At 44.2% G+C, this 22711-nt stretch overlaps 1 protein-coding gene across 1 annotated transcript in view; it reads right to left on the bottom strand.

Annotated features, from left to right (window-relative positions):
- The window catches only part of dnah1 (dynein, axonemal, heavy chain 1), a 333655-nt gene that overhangs the window by 175699 nt on the left and 135245 nt on the right, over positions 1-22711 (bottom strand). The window contains exons 31-33 of the mRNA XM_067999000.1: positions 10004-10117; positions 1883-2032; positions 679-765 (exon numbers count right to left, since the gene is read on the bottom strand). Of these exons, the coding sequence (XP_067855101.1) occupies positions 679-765; positions 1883-2032; positions 10004-10117 (351 nt within the window). The remainder of the gene's footprint in view (positions 1-678; positions 766-1882; positions 2033-10003; positions 10118-22711) is intronic.

The raw sequence follows: 22711 nt of genomic DNA, 5'->3' as shown, positions 1-22711 counted from the left end.
TAGTTGGTGGACCATAGAATACACCCGGTACCGTAATGGCGCCTCTATTGTTTCTTAACTCGAACCAAATAGATTCTGTCCTTGACCCCTCTCTCTGCAGCACTGCAATATTCTCCCTAATCAATACTACCAAGCCCCCTCCTTTTTTTCCTTCCCTATCTTGCCTGAACACCCTGTATCCAGGAATATTTAGTACCCAATCCTGCCCTTTTTTGAGCCAGGTCTCCGTTATCGGCACTACATCATATTCCCATGTGGCTATTTGTGCCTGCAGCTCACCAACCTTATTTACCACGCTTTGTGCACACGCCCTCAAAACCTATCTTAACCAGTACATTCTGGCTAACTATTATTCTATGTATTACACACTCTGGCTATCTATTATTCAACGTAAAATACACTCTGGTTATCTATTATTCTACATGTAATTTACTCTCTGGCTATCCTATTTTATTTGCAATACAGTCTGGCTATCTATTATTCCATGTATAATACACTCTGGCTATATATTATTCTATGTATAATACACTCTTTCTATTATATCTATTATTCCATGTATAATACACACTGACTATTATTCCACTTATAATATATTTCTAGCTACTAATAATTTCAAAGGACTGAGACAAAGTATTTAATCATTCTAGGACCAAAGCTCTATCCCAGTAGTTCGCCTACCTCATCCATTTTGGGATTTTCCCTTTTCAGGTTCCCTGCTGCTGAGATCACGGTTTTTACAGCTCTCATTCCAAAGTCATAGTGATCCTGTAGCAGAGATACCAATTAATAAACATTGTAAATGTTTCTTGATCAGTACAGTCTTACACTACAGGCTGTGTATGTTACTGGTGCAATATTTGCCATGACATTCTTTGCTTGCATGAATCCCTCAAAGTTGTTGTGCATTACCTTAAACTCATTCACAACTAAAGCATCCCCTTGATGTCATTCCCACTGTTATCCTTGAAGTTAATGGACTGTTACACACAGAAATTGTATGCAGATGAACCAAACATTACAGGGACAAAAGCAAAATACTGTGGATGCTGGAAATCTGAAATAAAAACAGAAAATGCTGGAAACTCTCAGAGTTAATGGTTCAGTCTGATGAAAGGTCATTGACCTGAAACGTTAACTCTGTTTCTCTCTCCACAGTTGCTGCCTGACCTGCTGAGTATTTCCAGCATTTCCTTTTATTATTTTAAATATTACAGGGGTTGCTCAATAAAATATGCAGGGAACCTCATGAATTGAAGAGTGCTTTAAACAGGAGAGGTCTGCTGGGACGGTGCTAGGACACAGATTAAATGTCTCTCCGTTCTCAGCTAGTCAATGTGGGGAGGGGTCAAGAAAGAGACCAGGGGCGAATAATATAGTTCTGGCTGCTCCTTGGCCATTGTGTGCGCCTAAAACCTGTTAAGCTGACTTCACGCAATAACGGCATTTAATATTTTTGTAGCACTCTCAGTGCATGGAGCACGATGTGCTGGGTGAACCACAGGGGCGAGGGGCCAGAATGTTGCGCAATGTGTCAGCAGCCAGTGAAGAGCCGCTGGCTGCCCATACAATGCCGCATTTTTTGTTTTAAATGCAGCAGATGTTTCTGTGTAGCAAAAATGCACTGTTTACATGAAAAGTGCTTTTTGGGGAGGGAGGAAGAGCCGAGCACCACTTTTGTTATGATGGCCTCAAATGCAGGTGGCACAATGACATGTATGGGTACCTTTCACATCACTTTTTTTGGTTGCTCAACATTCAAACAAGAACTTTTCCTCAGGTAATCCATTATATTCTCTGACTAGGTCCAGTAAGAGAAGCTTGAAGACATGTTTAGTGATTGTATTGTAAAAGTGATATTGTTCCTTTTAAACTGCTAATTTACCTGTGAACTGAGTTGCTCAGAGGATAGTTTGAAAGTTGTGGTGATTTTCTTTGCAAGGACTTTGGCGTTGCTGAACCCAAAGGAATACAGAGAAATCTCAGCAATCATGGCGTAGTCAGGGACCATCATGGCCACAGGCCTAAACAAAGCCTAATGTAACAGGAAACTCATTACTCTCCAACAAAACATTGAACATACACTCCAAATGGCAGAGCAAGAACATTGGAATACAAAGTTAATTCTGTCAGCAAACTGGTGATTTTGACTAATTAGGAATGTGCTGGACTTGGTGCTTGAAAAGTAATTCCAATTAAAATGTTATTTACTATGATGAAATGATACCTGGCTTAGAGTGTGCTCTGAAGCTGTAACACAGTTTAGGGGTTTGTACATAAAAATTGTCAGAGTGAAACAATCTATAAAGTCATCTGCCACTTTCAATTGTGTTACAGATTTATATGTACAGAAGCTATGTCATTCCCCTGCTTCTACTTTTGGCCTAATTACACAGGACACAAGCAGAATCTGTTCTGGAACTGCTTGATGCTGGAAAAATGTCCACTTCTTCAGTACTAACATCATCATCTACTACCACTCCTCTGTGGTACCACCATCTCAGGGTTCCACTCCTACCTGTCCCAACATAGCCACCGCTTCTCCTCCTGCCACTGCATAATTACTTCAGCTGTGCCCCAAGCTTCCATTGTTAGTCCCCTCCTATCTCCTGTTTACAAGCTGGCCTTTAGCGCCATTATCCATAAGCATGGGGGTTAGCTTCCATATCTATGCTGACAACATCCAACTTTATTTGTGTGCCATTATCCTCTGACTACTTGTTTAATAGCAAGATATGCATAAGCCCAGAACTTTCTCCAGTTTAACTTTGGCAATGCTGTAACTATCCTACTGGGCTCCCACCAGAAACTGCGCACCTTAACGCCAGATTCCATCCCCCTTCCTGGCTGCTTGCTTAGGCTGAATCCAATAGTGTGTAACTTAGTTTCCTATTTGATGCTAATAGCTTCAAACTCAACATTCTATTGTTAGCGTGGAATTTGGACTGTTGAATTAAAGGCAACGATGAAGTGACTATTGGGTACATGGCGGTGGTCTTTACCCTAAAACCACACTGAAATGCGCTTTGTGTAGATTAGACTAACCCTAATTAAAGCTTAAACATAACACTTGACTACTAATAAAATGGACACTACTAAACAAAATGGATTCTGTGACTGTGGGAAAGACAGTTAAAAGTGTTGAGTCTGTACATTCCAAAACTGGCTTACAGTCTGGGAATACAAAAGACATTTCACAACGAACTGATAAAACTATAGAACCAGACTGCGTGAAACAAAGGCATACTGTCTTAAGGCGATAATAGTTGTTCGGACTCAATTGGTTAATGTGTAAGCAGTCCGTTGTTGCCATGCGGACTTAATTGGTTAATGTGTGTAATCAAGATTAATGATGTAAAAGCTACTGAAAATCTGTATTTCGAAGGTATAAAAAAGCATGACAACCATTTTAAAGTTGAGAAGGTAGCTGCGTTCACTACGGAGTGTCCAGTCCTTCTCCCAAAGCTTTGTCCAATAAACTGCATGTTGAATCTTTAAGTCTGACTCCGAGTGGTGATTTTTCCCACAACACTATCTATCCCCAAGACCTCCTATTTCTACCAGTAACATTGCCTGGCTCCATCCCTCCTTCATCCTTACCATGGAAATTCTCATTCACAACATATTATCTCCAGGTTCAACTTCTCCACGTCTTGTCGCCAGAATCCCAAGCTCCATCCTACGTAAAAAACAACTCATTTAAAACTCTGCCATCCACCATCTACTACCTGACTCATACTGAATGCTGTTCAACAATTACTCCTGCTCTCGCCAAACACCTCTGACTTCCCATACCACAGCTCACTGATTCCAAAATCCTCATCGTCATCCACAAATCTCTCCAAGGCCTTGGCCCACCCTATCTCTGTAGCTTCCTCCAGCCCTACATAACTGCGTGCATTCTCTGCCCTTCTGAGGCTGGCCTATTGTGTGTCTCGCTCGATACTCCAGAATCTGCTTACACCTCTGCATTCTGGAATTCTCTTCCAAAACCCCCATGCTTTACTGCACCTTTCCCCATCTTCAGAAGCCTTCTTAAAACCTCATGCAACTTTTCACCTAACTCCTGTTTACTCACATCACTCTTTGTAGAAAGCTTTGGGACATTTTGAAAGATAGAACTTGCATTTATATAGCGCCTGTCATGAACACAGGACATCATAAAGTGCTTTACGGCCAATGAAGTACTGTTGTAATTTAAGAAATGTGGCAACCAATTTACGTACACCAGACAATATGTTTTCTTTTTAGGTGTTGGTTGAGGGACATCAGGGTAAACTCCCCTTCTCTTATTCGAATAGTGCCATGGGATCTTTTACATCAACCTGAGAGGGTAGATGGGCCTCAGTTTAACGTCTCACCTGAAAGACGGCCTAGAGTATGTGCTCAAGTCTCTGGAGTGGGGCTTGAACCCACGACCTTTTGACTCAGAGGCTGGTGTGCTACCACCGAGTCACGGCTGACACCTTTTGTGACGTTGAAGGTGTTACATAAATGTATGTTGTTGTTCACCGCTACTGCTAACAGCAGGCTCTAGGTGTGCTGCCGACTAAATTCTATTCTTTTTATTCTATTATTTTTAGGGGTTCAGCAGCCAAGTTACCTAGATGCCTCTGTTCACTGCACTGAAATCAGCAGAACAGCAGAGGCACTAGTATAAATAAAAATTCAATAGAAAAAGGAATAGTGCCAGAGGACTGGCAGACAGCAAGTGTAATTCCTCTCTTCAAAAAGAGAGATAGAACAAATCTAGGGATCAATAGACCAGATACCTTAATGTCAGTGGTAGGAAAGATACTAGAACCTTTGCTAAAAGATCAGATCAACAAAACATCTAGAAATGGAGAATATAATTAAAAATAGTCAGCATGAATTTCTAAAAGGAAGGTCATTTTTAACCAACTTTACTGAATTTGTTGAAAAAGTAACAGAAAGAGTAAACTAGGCTAATGCAGTGGATGTGGTACACGTGACACATAAGAGACTCATGACAGTGGTCAGGGCATGTGGAGTCAGGGACTAGAATGGATTCAAAGATGGCTACAAAAAAGAGGAAGGAGGTAGCCTCCGAAAGCTTGTGAATTTAAAATAAAATTGCTGGACTATAACTTGGTGTTGTAAAATTGTTTACAATTTACAAAAAAGAAAGCAGAGGGTGAGAGTTATGGAAAGTTTTTCGGACTGGCAGAATGTGAGAAGTGGTGTCCTGCAGGGATCCGTGCTGGGACCACTATTGTTCACCATTAACATAAATGATTTGGACTCAGAAATTGGAGATATTGGGCTCAATTTTAAAAAGGATGGTGGGATGGCAGCCGGGGTGGGGGGGGGGGATCAATGGGCGTGTGGCAAACCCAAATAAAAAAAACTTACCTTTCCCCACGTGATTGCAAGGTAACTGATGCTCATTATCTTGTTTCCGGGTTTTGAGCCAGGCAGCCAGCCTGATTGGGGGGTGAGACATCAGAGAAGAGACATCGGGGGGTGGGGGAGGGAGACATCGGACATCGGAGCAGGGGGGTGCGGGTGACATTGTTGGAAAGGTAGGTTTATTTATTTTTTTAACTTTGTGAAATGTTATTTTGTTTAATTTATTTAGTTTATCTTTGCCTGATCCGGCCCTTTATGCCTGGTGACCAGGCGTGAATTGGAAGCCGTGGGAAAGCTGCCTAGGTAAGTTGAAAATCGTTGTAACTACCTACCATGTAACAAATAAAGTATCTTAATACCTCAGTGAGGTACATTTGCTTCTTGCCCGTGGGACTTCCGGATTCCAGAACCGCGCGCACACAGAGGCGTCTGTGTGAGACGTGGAAGTCGGCGGGTTGGAGCCAAGTTCCTTACCCGCTCGGGATTTTATCAATTTTCACTGCCAACCCCAACACACCCGGACTTTCATTTGAAAATCGAGCCCACAGTGTTGAAATTCGAAGATTATATCAAATTGGGGGGAGAGGAGGGATAGCTAATAATGTAGAGAAGTGCACCAAATACAGGAAGACACAAACAGCTTGCAGAATGGATAGATAAATGGCAAATGAAATTCAATATAGTGAGGTATGATGTGGTTCATTTCAGTAGGAGGAATAAGGAGGCCACTTATTGTTTGGGAGGTAAAAAACTAAATGGGGTAGAGGACCAAAGAAATCAGGGAATACAGATACATAAATTGTTAAAAGTAGCAACATAAGTTGACAAAGCCATAGAGTGCAAACAAAGTACTAGGGTTCAATTCTAGATGAAAAGAATACAAAAGCAGGGAGGTAATGTTAAGTTTATTTAGAATCATGCTTAGACCACACTTGGAGTACTGTATGCAGTTTTGGTCTTTACAATACAAAATGGATATTGAAGCACTGGAGAAAGTGTAGAAAAGATTTACAAGAATGTTATCAGAATTGAGAGCATGCAACTATCAGGAAAGATTGAGCAGGCTGGGGCTCTTTTCTCTGGAAAAGAGAAGATTAAAAGGAGACCTGATTTAGGTCTTTAAAATTATGAAGGGGTTCAATAAGGTGGATGTGGGGAAACTGTTTCCACTTGTGGGTGAGTCCAGAACAAGGGAGCATAAATATAAGATAGCAACTAATAGGTCAAATAAATAATTTAGGAGGAATTTCTTTACACAGAGACTGGTGAGAATGTGAAGCTCACTGCCACATGGAGTGGTTGAAGCAGATAGCTTTGATGCATTTAAAGGGAGGCTTGATGCATACATGAGGGAGAAGGGAATAGTGGGACACGGGGCAGGTTGGGGAAAGGTAATTGGCAGGTTGGGGAAAGGTAATTAGAGTGGGAGAAGGCTCGTATAGAGTATAAATACCAGCATAGACCAGTTGGGGCGAATGGCCTGTATCTTTGATGTAGATTTCATGTAATTATAGATCATCTAGAACAGTAGTACTACGCCATTTAATTTTTACTAAAAACATTTTAACAGAAATAACATATTTCTAATCAAGGTTTGCCAGAGGGGAAGAATTGGTCCTTTTAAACTTCCCATGCCACGTGAGACCAGTTCTTCAGGTATCATTTTAGTAATGAAATTAACAGAAATCAATTGCAATTAGATCTCCAGTGAGATCCTCCACTTACTATTCCCCAGTGACTGTGCTTTATGGAACTATTAGATAAGATTAAACTGGTTCCAATAGAATTCAGCCCATTGTATTAGAGATGTTAATGTCCTTTATAAATAACAAATGTTGAACTTGAACACCCCAAGTTACTGGTGAAACTGATGATAAACGTTACTCAAAAAAAAAGCCTAGAAATTACAGCTAGCGAATTGTGATGAATGTTTAACATGCTAGAATGACATTCCTTTGCTTTTTAAAGCAGCATAACCCATTTATTTCAAATGAGTTAATATTTCACTGAAATAGCAGACAAAGGAATTTCATACAATATGCGTTAAGCGTTAGTTTACTAATATCGGTGAGAGTAATTTCTAGGCTTATTTCTTTATATTCGGTGGATAGAGGATTTCTATATATGTCAAGAGTATTATACAAAATTCAGTATTAGTACTGTATATATTCCAATTCTGTTTAAGATACAGTGTTACATAGACATGTACATATACTGTATATATTCTATTTCTGAGTTGCAGCATTATACATATGTGTACATATATTGTATATGTTGTATTTCTGTTAGAAATGCAGAGTTACACAGACGTGTGCATATAATGTATACATTCCATTTGTTAGAAGTGTAGCATTAAACAAACATGTATTACAGTGTATTTACAGCACAGAAACAGGCCATTTGACCCAACAGATCCATGCCAGTGTTTATTCTCCACACAAGCCTCCTCCCACCTTACTTCATCTCACCCTATCAGGATACCCATCTATTCCTTTCTCCCTCACATACTTATCTAGCTTCCCCTTAATTGCATGGTCACCCCCATTTAACTCATCTACCTGATCTATTGTAAACAATTTTACAACACCAAGTTATAGTCCAGCAATTTTATTTTAAATTCACAAGCTTTCGGAGGCTTCCTCCTTCCTCAGGTAAATGTTCAGGAGCTCCTGAACATTTACCTGAGGAAGGAGGAAGCCTCCGAAAGCTTGTGAATTTAAAATAAAATTGCTGGACTATAACTTGGTGTTGTAAAATTGTTTACAATTGTCAACCCCAGTCCATCACCGGCATCTCCACATCATGACTACCTGATCTATGTCATTACTTACGATTAGATCCATCGACACCTTTCTCCTTGTAGACATACAGATATACTGCTTGAAGAAGAGGTCCTGCACACACTTTAGGAATTCCATTCCTTTTTCTCCATTTACTCCCACCCGTCCCAATCAATGAGTGGATAATTAAAATCTTTTGGAACAATAATTTTATTATACCTCCTCATCTCTCTGATCTGTCTATAGATTTCCTCTTCCAATTCCCTACTACAATTAAGGGGTCTGTATTACAACCCCACTAATACATCAATGTCTATTTTACCTTTGATCTTTAACCATATTGACTCTGTCTGAATGTCTTCCGTGTACATCAGTCCCTCTCTACAACGTATTCGCCAATACTGCCTCTCCTCCTCCTTTCTTACCTATTCTATCCTTCCTAAAAATATTATAACCCGATATATTTATTTTCCACTCCTGCCCAGTTTGGAATCATGTTTTGGTTAGTGCTGTTAAATCTATGTTATCCTGTGACGCAATTGGTTCTAATTGGGGTGCCGCAGGGTTCAGTGCTGGGGCCTCAACTATTTACAATATATATCAATGACTTGGATGAAGGAACAAAGTGTCTTGTGGTCAAATTTGCTGATGATACAAAGATAGGTGGAAAAGCAAGTTGCGATGAGGACACAAAGTGTCTGCAAAGGGATATTGACAGGTTAAGCGAATGGGCAGATGGAATATAATGTGGGAAAATGTGAAGTCATCCACTTTGGGAGGAAAAATAAAAAAGCAAAATATTATTTGAATGGAGAAATACTACAAAATGCTGCAGTACAGAGGGATCTGGGTGTCCTCATACATGAAACACAAAAAGTCAATATACAGGTGCAGCAGGTAATCCGGAAGGCAAACAGAATATTGGCCTTTATTTCTAGGGGGATGGAGTATAAAAGCAGGGAAGTCACGCTTCAACTGTACCTGGAGTACTGCATACAGTTCTGGTGCCCTTATTTAAAGAAGGACATACTTGCATTGGAGGCAGTTCAGAGAAGGTTCACTAGGTTGATTCCGGGTATGGAAGGGTTGCCTTATGAGGAAAGATTGAACAGATAGGGTCTATACTCATTGGAGTTTAGAAGAATGAGAGGAGATCTTATTGAAACATACAAGATTCTGAGGGGACTTGATAGGGTAGATGCTGAGAGGATGTTACCCCTCATGGGGGAATCTAAAACTAGGGGGCATAGTCTCAGAATAAGTGGTCGCCCGTTTAAGACAGAAATGAGGAGGAATTTCTTCTCCCAGTGGGTCGTGAATCTTTGGAATTCTTTACCCCAAAAAGCTGTGGAGGCTGAATCATTGAATACATTCAAGGCTGAGTTAGACAAATTTTTGATCAGCAAAGGAGTCAAAGGATATGGGGAAAGGGCGGGAAAGCGGAGTTGAGGTAAAAATCAGATCAGCCATGATCTCATTAAATGGCGGAGCAGGCTTGAGGGGCCAAATGGCCTACTCCTGCTCCTACCTCTTATGGTCTATAATTTCCCCTATTTTATTTGCCGCATTCTGAGAATTATAATACATGCATTTCATTTTTTTTTGTTCTTAACACTCGTCCTTATCCCTTGATTTTTTTAGTCCAAGCTAACACTCAGGAATTGCCGGACGAAGAAAGGCTACAATCCATCTATGTAAGGAGTCTTACAACACCAGGTTATAGTCCAACAGTTTTATTTGAAATCACAAGCTTTCAGAGGCTTCCTCCTGACGATTACTATGTTTTATTCTGTATTACAGGAGGCCTGCTATCAATCTAAACTGGGAGATTGCCTAGAGATCAGAACTTTGCCTACCTTAAGGTTGTCAGGTAACTCTGTGCGACCAGCATAGCCAGGGTTCATGGTAATGAAGACAGCACAAGACGGTTTCAGCGGGATCTCAATCCCTTCAAACATAAAACGCTCAACCTGCAAAGACAATCAGGACAGTGAGACAGACTGCTGGGTTAACAGGGTTATGAGTAATCACTCCCTGCACTTCAATAAAATTCTTTGCATTTTCAAAGTGTTCATACTTACTTATAGTTTTGATCGCAATCGTTATACAGACAGCACACCTTTGTCAATATTCATTGTTATAGCACATCAAAACTGACAGTGGTACATGCACCACATACAAGCTCAGTATAAGCTCTGTAGGTAGCTGCTCTACCTACAGAGATACTAGACAAAGTATTACAGGCTCCTCTATCACCAAACCAACTTATCACTGTGAAATATCAGCTCTTCTGCTATGGTGGGGATTCTGTAATCCATACGGCACAGGTTGTGAGTGAATTGTCAGGTTCTACCTGCTGTTCCATGTACATGGCATGTCTTGTGAAAGCCTCATGTCCCCTAAGCCCCGGCATCTCTCTGATCTGTTTGACATTGGGGCTGGAGTCCCTGCCCAGGCCACTACACGAAATACACCCTTGGTCCTACTGACCACACATAGGTGATCTCGGTCATGTCTCTAACACCAAGCTTACTGCTAACCTCCTCTCCGACATGATGGGCTCGATTTTCAAAGGGCGGTGGGATGGCAGCAGTGGGGAGGGGGGGGGGTCAATTCACGTACACGCAACTCGACTAATAAAATCTTACCATTTCCCACGCAATCGCGAGTTAATTGGTGGCCCTTAACGTGGCTTCTGGGTTTGTCGTTCGAAAGCTGCGGAATGGGCGGACTGCGCACCCGCATGACAGGCCGTCAGCTGGAGGGGCTCTATTTATAGGGCCATTGCTCCAAAGGCTTTTGCTGCAGCAAATACCAAAAAGGCACAGTAGAGCAGTACAGGGGCAAGACTGCTCCAAGATTTAATGATGCCTCACTGCAGGCAGCTGCTGGCCAGGATAAGGAGGAGGAGGGAAGTGTTTCATCCCGCGGGTGGGAGGAAGGCCTGGCTTGTGGTGGCAGAGGAGGTCACCAGCAGCAGCGACATCTCCCACACCTGGATCCAGTGCAGGAAGCGCTTCAATGACCTAACTAGGTCAGCAAAAGTGAGTACACTTACTGGTTCTCCTGCATTCCGTGTTCCACATCACCCTCCACCCCCACCCTCCCACCAATTCATTCTGCACTGCCAAGACTACTCCATCACATCACTCCTCACACCCACTTACAGCTCATCCTTAACTTACCTGCACTTCCTGAGCACTTCCTCACCTCCCCATTTGTGAGCCCACCACTACCACTCAACACAATCCTGATCCAATGTAATGTCTCTGTCTCATACTCACCCTCTGATGCATCTCTTTCACGGACAGCCTCACCCAAAGCAATGCATTCATCAGCTGACCACTTCACCATCACTCACTCACACGTCTGTACTTTCTCCCCTTCTAGGAGAGAGCTCAAAATACATGTGAGAGGGCGAGGACTGGAGGGGGCCACAACAAATAGTGGTCCTCACAGACGCAGAGCAGGAGGTGCTGGAGTTCAGCCGCATCCTCGAGCGCCTGTCCGTCGGGGACGTGGAGACTGGCACCCCACAAACGTCTGGTGAGACAACTTTAACATTCATCACATACATGAACTGATGTTAACAATGCTTGGCATGTTGAACACCTCAGTATGCTCATCACAATATGACACATCTGTGATGATGCTTAATATTGCCTTTTGTTCTCTTACAGGCCCTTCAACGACCGCAGTGACGGCAGAGGGCGATTCCTCAGAGGAGCTCATGGCCTCTGGGGGCGCACCGTCACATCATAGCGAGCCATCCACCAGCGCAGATACTCACACCTTGGTGGGTCCTAGTAGTCAGTCAGTTGGCATCTGGTGAGTCACCACACACAAGTGAGCACGAGCAGACACTGATGGCAGGGGCAGCTGTGGAGAGTCCGCATCGGTGGGTGCACTCCTCTCCAGGTTCAGCATCTCCACGTAGATGCTGAACCCTGGGGTCCATCCTTTAAAAGGAGAATGATTGAGGGACAGCAGCACATTTGCGAGGTACTGGAACAGGTGCCATGCACACTCTCCACAAAAGTGCAGAGGATAGAGGAGTCCAACTCCTGTATTAGTGGAATGATGACAAAGGTAAGTGCGGGATTGTCTGCAATGGAGAGAAGGCTAGCCTCCATTGAGCTTCAAGCACAGCTCACAAATGTGTCCATTCAGGCCCTGACAACGGCCGTTCGGACTTGGGGTGAACAACATTCTGCCGCCTTAAGCAGGCAGGTAGATACAATAGCACTGGCCTTACAAGGCATCACACACGTCCTCCAAACTGTTGTCCAGCAGAGTGGCAGGAGTGATGTGTCCCTGGCCCAGGGGAGGGATGATGGCAAAAGGGGGCATGGAAGTGGGGACACCATTCAAAGCGCTCCTGCGTCTCACCCGTTTCCACCCTCTCAACTAGTACCCACAATGCTGCCTCCTTTCCAGGTGGTCGAGTCTGCCCCTGCACAGGTGCAGGTGAAGCAGTCTTTGGCGAGGCCCTCACCAAAACTCAAAACCCAGAGGGCATAGGCCAAAAGCATCTAAGCGGTCAGGGCACGAACATGAGCAACCTACCACTACTTCTGCTACAGCCACAGGGGATGCACCACGTAGAAGTGGCAGGAAGAGAAAGGCTAAGGATTTGTGAGCGCGAAGGGGATGCACAAGGGTTTCTGACAGATTGTCACGTTTTCCATTTCCATTTATATTTCCATTTATATTTCTTATTTGTTATATTCACCACTACTGCCACGTCTTGCCCATTCTTGACTGGCTTTTGTGATTAGCTTCACCATGAACGGCGATACTTGATGCCACCCAGTGGGTCACTTTACAGTGGGTGTATGTGTAGTTGCAGGACTGATTTGTGCAGGGAGATGGGGGGGGAGCTGGTGTTGGTGCTGCTCTTTCCAGGTTGTATGAGGACTGGACTCGTCACACTTTCTGATGTTAGGAGAACCGTTGACATATCAATGACTCCCTGGCCTCACAAGCAGTCAGGTGAGCCGCTGCTCTGACCATGTGTTTGTCCTCCTCCTCAATGTGGATGGCAGATGTGGATGGGGCCTCCTCAAGCGGCACCCCTCTCTGTTGCACACAACACAAGAATATAATGCATCCCATTCTGTCTGGTACTTTTTGAAGCGCTCCCCCAGAACGATCAAGGCACCTAAATCACATCTTGAGCAGCACTATAGCATGCTCAATCATAGACCTGGTGGCGATGTGGCTGTCGTATCGATGCTGTTGCTCGGTGATGGGGTTCCTCGGAGGTGTCATGAGCCACTTGTGCAGGGGGTATCCCTTTCCCAGAGGAGCCAGCCCTTAACAGTGTTTGGTGCATGGAAGAGCCCTGGGATGTTTGGATTCCCTCAGAATGAAGGAATCATGGCAGCTGCCAGGGAATCTGGCGCACATGTGAAGGAATCTTTTGTGGTGGTCACAAACGAGCTGAACATTGATGGAGTGATACCCCTTTCTGTTGATGAACAGTCCTGGCTCTTGTGGAGGTGCTCGGATTGCTGTATGGGTACAATCGATTGCACTGGTGGGAAGCCAGCCACAGAGTGGAATCCCACTGCCCTCTCCGTCTGGCTGAGGTCGTCCATAGGGAAGCTGACATATTGCGAGGCCCTGCGGAACAAGCCATCGGTGACCTGTCTTATGCACTTGTGTGCAGACGACTGAGAGACCCTGGCGATATCCCTGGTGGCACGCTGAAATGATCCGGAGGCGAAGAAGTTGAGGGCAGTGGTGACTTTGACAGCGACGGGTAATGAGATGCCGCTCGGCCCAGCCGGGAGCAGCTTGGCATGAAGGAGGCTGCAGATGTCTGCAACCACCTGGCGACTCACTCTCAGCCTCCATATGCACTGCTCCTCAGAGAGGTCCAGGAAGCTGAGCCTCGGTCTGTAGACCCTCTGGTGAGGGTAGTGCCTCTTGCGACTTCGCTCTCTCTGTTGTTGCCCTCTGTGCTCTTGTGCAGGTGCCTTGGCTAGCAAAAATCTATCGATCTCCGATTTAAAATTATTAATTGAGCTAGCATCTACTGCTTATTGTGGGAGAGAGTTCCACACTTCTACCACACTTTGCTTGAAGAGGTGTTTCCTAACTTCTCTCCTGAATGGCCTGGCTCTCATTTTAAGGTTCTGTCCCCTTGTCCTAGACTCCCCTACTAGTGGAAAAAGTTTCTCTCTATCCATCTTAGCAATTCCTTTCAAGATTCTAAAAACGTCAATCAAATTACCCCTTAACCTATATTCCAGGGAATACACACCTAGTTTGTGCAATCATAATCTAACCTTTGGAGCCCTAGTAACATTTATGGTGAATCTGCGCCAAGCTCCTTCCAGGGCCAATCTATCCTTTCTAAGGTTCGGCGCCCAGAACTGTACACAATACTCCAGATGTGGTCTAGCCAGGGATTTGTGCTGCTGCAGCAAAACTTCCTCCCCTTCATATTCTAGCCCTCTAGATATAAAGGCTAACATTACATTAGCCTTTTTGATTATTTTTTGTACCTGTCTACTACAATTTAGTGATCTGTGTGCATGGACCCCTAAATCTCCTTGGTACTCCACTGTTCCTAGCTTTTCACCATTTACAAAATACTCGGATCTATCCTTTTTTGGTCCAAAATGGGTGACCCATCACACTTACTGGCATTGAAATCCATCTGCCACAGTTTTCTCATTCACTTAATCTATCAATGTCTCTGTAATTTTATGCTCCCGTCTACACTATTTACGATGCCACCAATCTTTGTGCTATTGGCAAACTTAAATATATGGCTCTCTATTGTGTTAACTTAGTCATTAATAAATATAGTAAATAGTTGAGGCCCTAGCCTCCTTGTGGGACACCACTAGTCACTTCCTTCCAATTCGAGTACATACCCATTATCCATGCTCTCTGTCTTCTACAGCCTAACCAGTCTCCTAACTAGGTCAATAATTTGCGTTCAATTCCATAAGCTTTAATTTTAGCTAACAGTCTCTTATGTGGAACCTTATCAAATGCTTTCTGGAAGTCCATATAAACTACATCCATAGACATTCCCCTATTAATTACTTCCTCAAAAAATTCAACTAGGTTCATTAGATATGACCTACCCTTTATAAATCCATGTTGGCTCTCTCGAATCAGTTCAGAGGTGGTGGTACAGTGATATACAGTCAGAAGGGAGTGGCCCTGGGAGTCCTCAACATTGACTCCAGACCACATGAAATGTCATGGCATCAGGTCAAACGTGGGCATCAGGTCAAATATGAGCAAGGAAACCTCCTGCTGATTACTACCTACCGCCCTCCCTCAGTTGATGAATCAGTCCTCCTCCATGTTGAGCACCACTTGGAGGAAGCATTGAGGGTAGCAAGGGCACAGGATGTACTCTGGGTGGGGGACTTCAATGTCCATCACCAAGAGTGGCTCGGTTGCACCACGACTGACCGAGCTGGCCGAGTCCTGAAGGACATAGCTGCCAAACTGGGCCTGTGGCAGGTGGTGAGTGAACCAACACGAGGGAAAAACCTACTTGACCTCGTCCTCACCAATCTACCTGTCGCAGATGCATCTGTCCATGACAGTATTGATAGGAGTGACCACCGCACAGTCCTTGTGGAGACAAAGTCCCGTCTTCGCACTGAGGACACCATCCAAAGTGTTGTGTGGCACTACCACTGTGCTAAATTAGATAGGTTCAGAACAGATCTAGCAGCTCAAAACTGGGCATCCATGAGGCGCTGTGGGCCATCAGCAGCAGCAGATTTGTATTCCACCACAATCTGCAACCTCATGGCCCGGCATATTCCTCACTCTAACGTTATCAACAAGCCAGGGGATCAACCCTGCTTCAATGAGGAGTGTAGAAGAGCATGCCAGGAGCAGCACCAGGCGTACCTAAAAATGAGGTGCCAACCTGGTGAAGCTACAACACAGGTCTACATGCATGCTAAACAGTGGAAGCAACATGCTATAGACAGAGCTAAGCGATTCCACAACCAACGGATCAGATCAAAGCTCTGCAGTCCTGCCACATCCAGTCGTGAATGGTGGTGGACAGTTAAACGATTAACGGGAGGAGCCTCTGTAAACATCCCCGTCCTCAATGATGGCAGAGTCCAGCACGTGAGTGCAAAAGACAAGGCTGAAGCGTTTGCAACCATCTTCAGCCAGAGTGCCGACTAGATGATCCATCTCGGCCTCCTCCCAATATCCCCACCATCACGGAAGCCAGTTTTCAGTCAATTCGATTCACTCCACGTGATATCAAGAAACGGGTGAGTGCACTGGATACAACAAAGGCTATGGGCCCCGACAACATTCCGGCTGTAGTGCTGAAGACTTGTGCTCCAGAACTAGCCGCGCCTCTAGCCAAGCTGTTCCAGTACAGCTACAACACTGGCATCTACCCGGCAATGTGGAAAATTGCCCAGGTATGTCCTGTCCACAAAAAGCAGGACAAATCCAATCTGGCCAATTACCGCCCCATCAGTCTACTCTCAATCATCAGCAAAGTGATGGACGGTGTCGTCGACGGTGCTATCAATAACCTGCTCACTGATGCTCAGTTTGGGTTCCGCCAGGACCACTCGGCTCCAAACCTCATTACAGCCTTGGTCCAAATATGGACAAAAGAGCTGAATTCCACAGGTGAGGTGAGAGTAACTGCCCTTGACATCAAGGCGGCATTTGACCGAGTGTGGCACCAAGGAGCCCTTGTAAAATTGAAGTCAATGGGAATCAGGGGGAAAACTCTCCAGTGGCTGGAATCATACCTAGCACAAAGGAAGATGGTAGTGGTTGTTGGAGGCCAATCATCTCAGCCCCAGGACATTGCTGCAGGAGTTCCTCAGGGCAGTGTCCTAGGCCCAGCCATCTTCAGCTGCTTCATCAATGACCTTCCCTCCATCATAAGGTCAGAAGTGGGGATGTTCGCTGATGATTGCACAGTGTTCAGTTCCATTCGCAACCTCTCAGATAATGAAGCAGTCCGTGCCTGCATGCAGCAAGACTCGGACAACATCCAGGCTTGGACTGATGAGTGGCAAGTAACATTCACGCCAGACAAGTGCCAGGCAATGACCATCTCCAACAAGAGAGAATCTAACCATCTCCCCTGACATTCAACGGCATCACCATCGTCGAATCCCCCACCATCAACATCCTGGGGGTCACCATTGACCAGAAACTTAACTGGACCAACCACATAAATACAGCGGCTACAAGAGCAGGTCAGAGGCTGGGTATTCTGTGGCCAGTGACTCACCTCCTTTCCACCATCTACAAGGCACAAGTCAGGAGTGTGAGGGAATACTTTCCACTTGCCTGAATAAGTGCAGCTCCAACAACACTCAAGAAGCTCGACACCATTCAGGACAAAGCAGCCCACTTGGTTGGTAGCCCATCTACCACTTTAAACATTCACTCCCTTCACCACTGGCGCACAGTGGCTGCAGTGTGTACCATCCACAGGATGCACTGCAGCAACTCGCCAAGGCTTCTTCGACAGCACCTCCCAAACCCACAACCTCTACCACCTAGAAGGACAAGGGCAGCAGGCGCATGGCAACACCATCACCTGCACATTTCCCTCCAAGTCACACACCATCCTGACTTGGAAATATATCGCCGTTCCTTCATCATCGCTGGGTCAAAATCTTGGAACTTCCTGCCTAGCAGCACTGTGGGAGAACCTTCACCGCACGGACTGCAGCAATTCAAAACGGCAGCTCACCACCACCTTCTCAAGGGCAATTAGGGATGGGCAATAAATGCTGGCATTGCCAGCGACGCCCACATCCCATGAATGAATTTTAAAAAAACCTTTCTTAAATATTGGAGTTTTATTTGCAATTTTCCAATCTAAAGGGACAATTCCTGAATTGAGAGAGCTTTGAAGATTATGGCTAAAGCATCTGCAATTTCCTCACCTACTTCCTTTAAAACCCTGGGGTGGAAACCATCAGGTCCTGGGGATTTCTCAGTCTTTACTGCAGTTATTTTTCCTAATACTGTTTTCTTGCTTACGTTAACTTTAGTGAGTTCCAGTCCTTGATTCATTATTAGTTTCCCTGGAATGTCAGTACATTATCCCCTTCCTCTACTGGGAAGACTGACACAAAGTAATTACTCAACAAGTCTGTCATTTCCTTATTTTCATTTGCAATATTACCCACATCTGTTTTTAACGGGCTCACATTACCCTTGATTATCCATTTTCTTCCAATATAATTGTAAAAACTTTTTGTATTAATCTTGATGTCCCTTGCAAGTTTCTTTTCGTATTCCCTTTTTGCAGCTCTTACTATCTTTTTTGTCTTCTTTTGCTGTTCTTTATATCTCTCCCAGGAGAAAGAGGTCCCCTAATGTTGTCTCTTTCCAGCATCCTCAACAGAGTTCTCTATCACTCTCTTCCCCTGACAATAAGGTCTCTTTCTCTATAACTTCACCTTCAACAGGGTTTCTCTATTTCACCCCACCCAAACAGGTCCTCTCTGTTGCCTCCTTCAGTAGGGCCTTTCTCCCTCTCTGTGTTCCTCAAGGGGGTCCTCCCTCCCTCTCTTTTCCCCAACCTTAGCAGTGCCTCTTTACCTCTCTGTCAAACATTGCATTTGTGAAGGAAAAAATTCTCCCACTGCCCCCGGAACAGGCTCTTTCCCCATTCTCTGGACAATAGGTCCCACAAACAACTCTATAGAGTATAGACCACAGCAGATCAAAACACAAACGCAAAGCACTACCCATAAAATACTCCCAAATTGACAGGTGAATAAAGTAAAAGCCCATTTGGCCCCTCTTGCTGCCTTCCAGCTTAGTTCCTCTGCCCCCAAGCCTTCTTCACTATCTGTGAGCTCGTTCCCTCCCTCCCCGCTATCTGATCTCATTATTTTGCTTCATAATTCCTCCACTTTACTCCACACCTGCTATATGATTTGATTTCCACTACGCTTCTACTTCTTATGCCGTGGTTTTTATCCTGCTCCATTTCCGAATTCTTTTCATTGTCAGCAGTTGCAGGAACTCTGGACCAGTGTTGGGCAGTAACTGGGCATTGACCGCTGGCCTTTGGTAACAGCAGCACCAGTGGAAAATCAGGACCTGGCCTTGGACGGATTTTTAAAAATTTGCTCTCAGGATGTGCCGAAGCTGGAAAGGCCACATTCACTGACCATGTCTCGTTAACCTGAGAAGGTGGTGACAGAGATTTGGAGGTCAGCCTCTGGTTGCTGCACTACCTGAGACCTGAGGTTCACCCTCTCTCTTGATGGGGATACTCTGTTTAAAAATAAAAATATGAAGGCGGAGCACAAGAATTGAGGAAAATTCTCTGTGCTTATGTTGTACGTGAACTCTTGAAACAAAGGGATTGATTTTAACCCTACCTGCCCAATGGGTGAGCAGTTAAAAACGAGCAAGTTACTTACCCGCTCAGACCATTTCCCAATATTAACCTTCAGGTGCATGAGGCACATGAATTTATGCAAATCATGGTTCTTTCATATCAATAGGACCATAATGCAGTTTGAAGTGGGGCTCGAGTGGGGAAGCAGGTCTGCAGCGGGTTTGAAGACAGAAGATCCCTTCAGGCAAGCCTAAAACTTTCATTTGTGGGGCTGAGAGGAATAGGCGTGTTCTTCCAGGCCCCACGGGGAAAGTCGTGGCTTCTCCTGTCCCCCGGCTTCCTCTCTCTCCTCGCACCCCCTCCCCCACCCCACCCCCATGAGGCTCTCCCCAAAACCCACTCCCCGCCACACCTGGAAGCCCTTGACCTGCCTGTTCACACCTGTTCCGGGCGGGAAGGGACTGCCAGCATTTAAATGAGACCCAGTGGTTAAAATCGCCGTGGCCTCCTGCTGCCTGTGCTAGGCAGGAAATCAATTCACCGACGCAGTTTCTTGCAGGAAACCCAGTCCGAGTTAAAATCCATCCTGAAGATCTGGAGCATCTCTACAGTGGGGACCAATTAGTTCCCAGAAAGCGGGACTTTGGTCTATTAGCTGAAGCCAATGCTAATCAAATCACAGAAAACAGGGCTTCACCATTGGCTTCTTTAAAATCAGGTCGTAGCAAAGTGACTCCAATCTTTTTAATAAAGATGTAACTGAGTAAATTTAAAGACACTAGGTATCATCAGTCTCAGGCAGATTAATCACAGACCTACATTAGGAGACTATTTGAAGTTAGTCCCGAGGGTGATTACATATGTACCTGTACTAATTCAAGTCTGATTGCTACTTATACAAGCTGTCTTTTAAGAGTCATGTGTCAGGTGTTACTGGGATGTCAAACCTCAGTTTAGGCAAAATGAAAATGTGTCACCACTGATGCCATCAGATTGTGCAGTCTATTAAATATTCAATTTGCTACATGGGGCATTCGTTTTATCCAAAACTTTCATGTGAATCTTGCTCTAATCAGAAAACCCATTATATTACCTGTTGTAGCATTAAACTTGTAGGTGGCACTCTTGACAGTTTTCAATGTTAAAAGGTGTCACACCTTGCCTGTCACAGATTCACCCAGCCTGATGTCTCACTCAGTAGGTGCCATCTGAATAAGGTATGTATGTGGTCAGTTTGTTGCATTGTAGTTAGTCTATGGGTTTTGTGACAAGATTTCAGCTGGTTTTGTAATCCTTCATTTTTAATTTTTAATTGGTAAGATTTTTTAAAATTTAAATGTCAATTTATTTCTTTTTATATTTATCCTTACATTATATGAAGTTTGGCATTCTCCTGTCAATTTGTGTGGTTTCAATATTTTTTACAAGTTTTTCTTTGTCTTCATTCCTGTATATATTTGTATGAATTTAATATATTTTAAATAATGGATAAAAAATTATCAAAAAGAAATCTTTTGTTTTCATTTTCTCCCATCTTTTCGATCTGCTTTCTGTGATCCGATTTGTGTTTTTTTTTGAGGACACCAAAATATTTCCATTGTTGGAAGTACCAGAGAAATATCACTCATACATACACATAGAAAAATACAGATCTATCACCAACTAGGAATAAGACTAAATATGGGTATGATTAGCCACAGTGGATTTCCAAACCTCCCTGGCTACAGGCTTGGTGCCGGAGGATTGGAGGACTGCTAACGTTGTACTGTTGTTTAAAAAGGGAGAAAGAGATAGATCGAGTAATTATAGGCCAGTTAGTCTTACCTTGGTGGTGGGCAAATTATTGGAATCGATTCTGAGGGACAGCATAAATCGTCATTTAGAAAGGCACAGGTTAATCAAGGACAGTCAGCATGGATTTGTTAAGGGAAGGTCGTGCTGACTGACTTGATTGAATTTTTTGAGAAGGTGACAAGGAGGGTCGACGAGGGTGAGGCATTTGATGCAGTGTACACGGATTTTAGCAAGACTTTTGACAAGGTCCCACATGGCAGACTGGTCAAAAAAAGTAAAAGCCCATGGGATCCAAGGGAAATGGACTAGTTGAATCCAAAATTGGTTCAGTGGCAGGAAGCAAAGAGTAATGGTTGACAGGTGTTTTTGCCACTGGAAGGCTGTTTCCAGTGGGGTCCCACAAGGCTCAGTTACTAGGTCCCTTGCTTTTTGTGGTATATATTAATGATTTGGACTTGAATGTGGGGGGCTTGATCAAGAAATTTGCAGATGATACAAAAATTGGCCGTGTGGTTGGTAGTGAGGAGGAAAGTTGTAGACGGCAAGAAAATATCAATGGACTGGTCAGGTGGGCAGAAAAGTGGCAAATGGAATTTAATCCAGAGACGTGTGAGGAACATGGGGAGGGCAAACATGGCAAGGGAGTACACAATAAATGGATAAGAGGATACTGAGAAGTGTAGAGGAACAGAGACCTTGGAGTGCATGTCCACAGATCCCTGAAGATAGCAAGACAGGTAGATAAGGTAGTTATAAAGGTAGCCGGGATACTTTCCTTTATTAGCCGAGGCATAGAATATAAGATCAGGGATGTTATGCTAGAACTGTATAAAACATTGGTTAGGCCACAGTTTGAGTACTGCATACAGATCTGGTCACCATATTACAGGAAAGATGTGATTGCACCAAAGAGAGTACAGAGGAGATTTACGAGGATGTTGCCAGGGCTGGAGAATTTTAGCTATGAGAAAAGATTGGATAGGCTGGGATTGTTTTCTTTGGAACAGAGGAGGCTGAAGGGAGATTAAATTGAGGTTTATAAAATTATGACAGGACTAGATAGATTGGCTATTTCCTTTAGCAGAGGGGTCAGTGACCAGGAGGCATAGATTTAAAGTAATTGGTAGAAGAATTAGAGGGGAGCTGAGGAGAAATTTTTTTACCCAGAGGGTGGTGGGGGTCTGGAACTCACTGCCTGAAAGGGTGGTGGAGGCAGAAACCCTCAACTCGTTTAAAAAGCACTTGGACGTGCACTTGAAGTGCGGTAACCTACAGGGCTACAGACCAAGTGCTTGAAAGTGGGATTAAGCTGGATAGCTCTTTTTCGGCCGGCATGGACACGATGGGCCGCAACTTTCTATGATTCTATGATGCACAGTTGTCCAACACATTTAAAAGAACACCATAGGGAATCTCACAGGACAGAGGTGTTTTA

This window comes from Heptranchias perlo, chromosome 17 (assembly GCF_035084215.1).
Source record: "Heptranchias perlo isolate sHepPer1 chromosome 17, sHepPer1.hap1, whole genome shotgun sequence".
Lineage (NCBI taxonomy): Eukaryota > Metazoa > Chordata > Chondrichthyes > Hexanchiformes > Hexanchidae > Heptranchias > Heptranchias perlo.
Note: the sequence above shows the minus strand (reverse complement) of the source record. Positions and strands in the feature narration are given on the sequence as shown.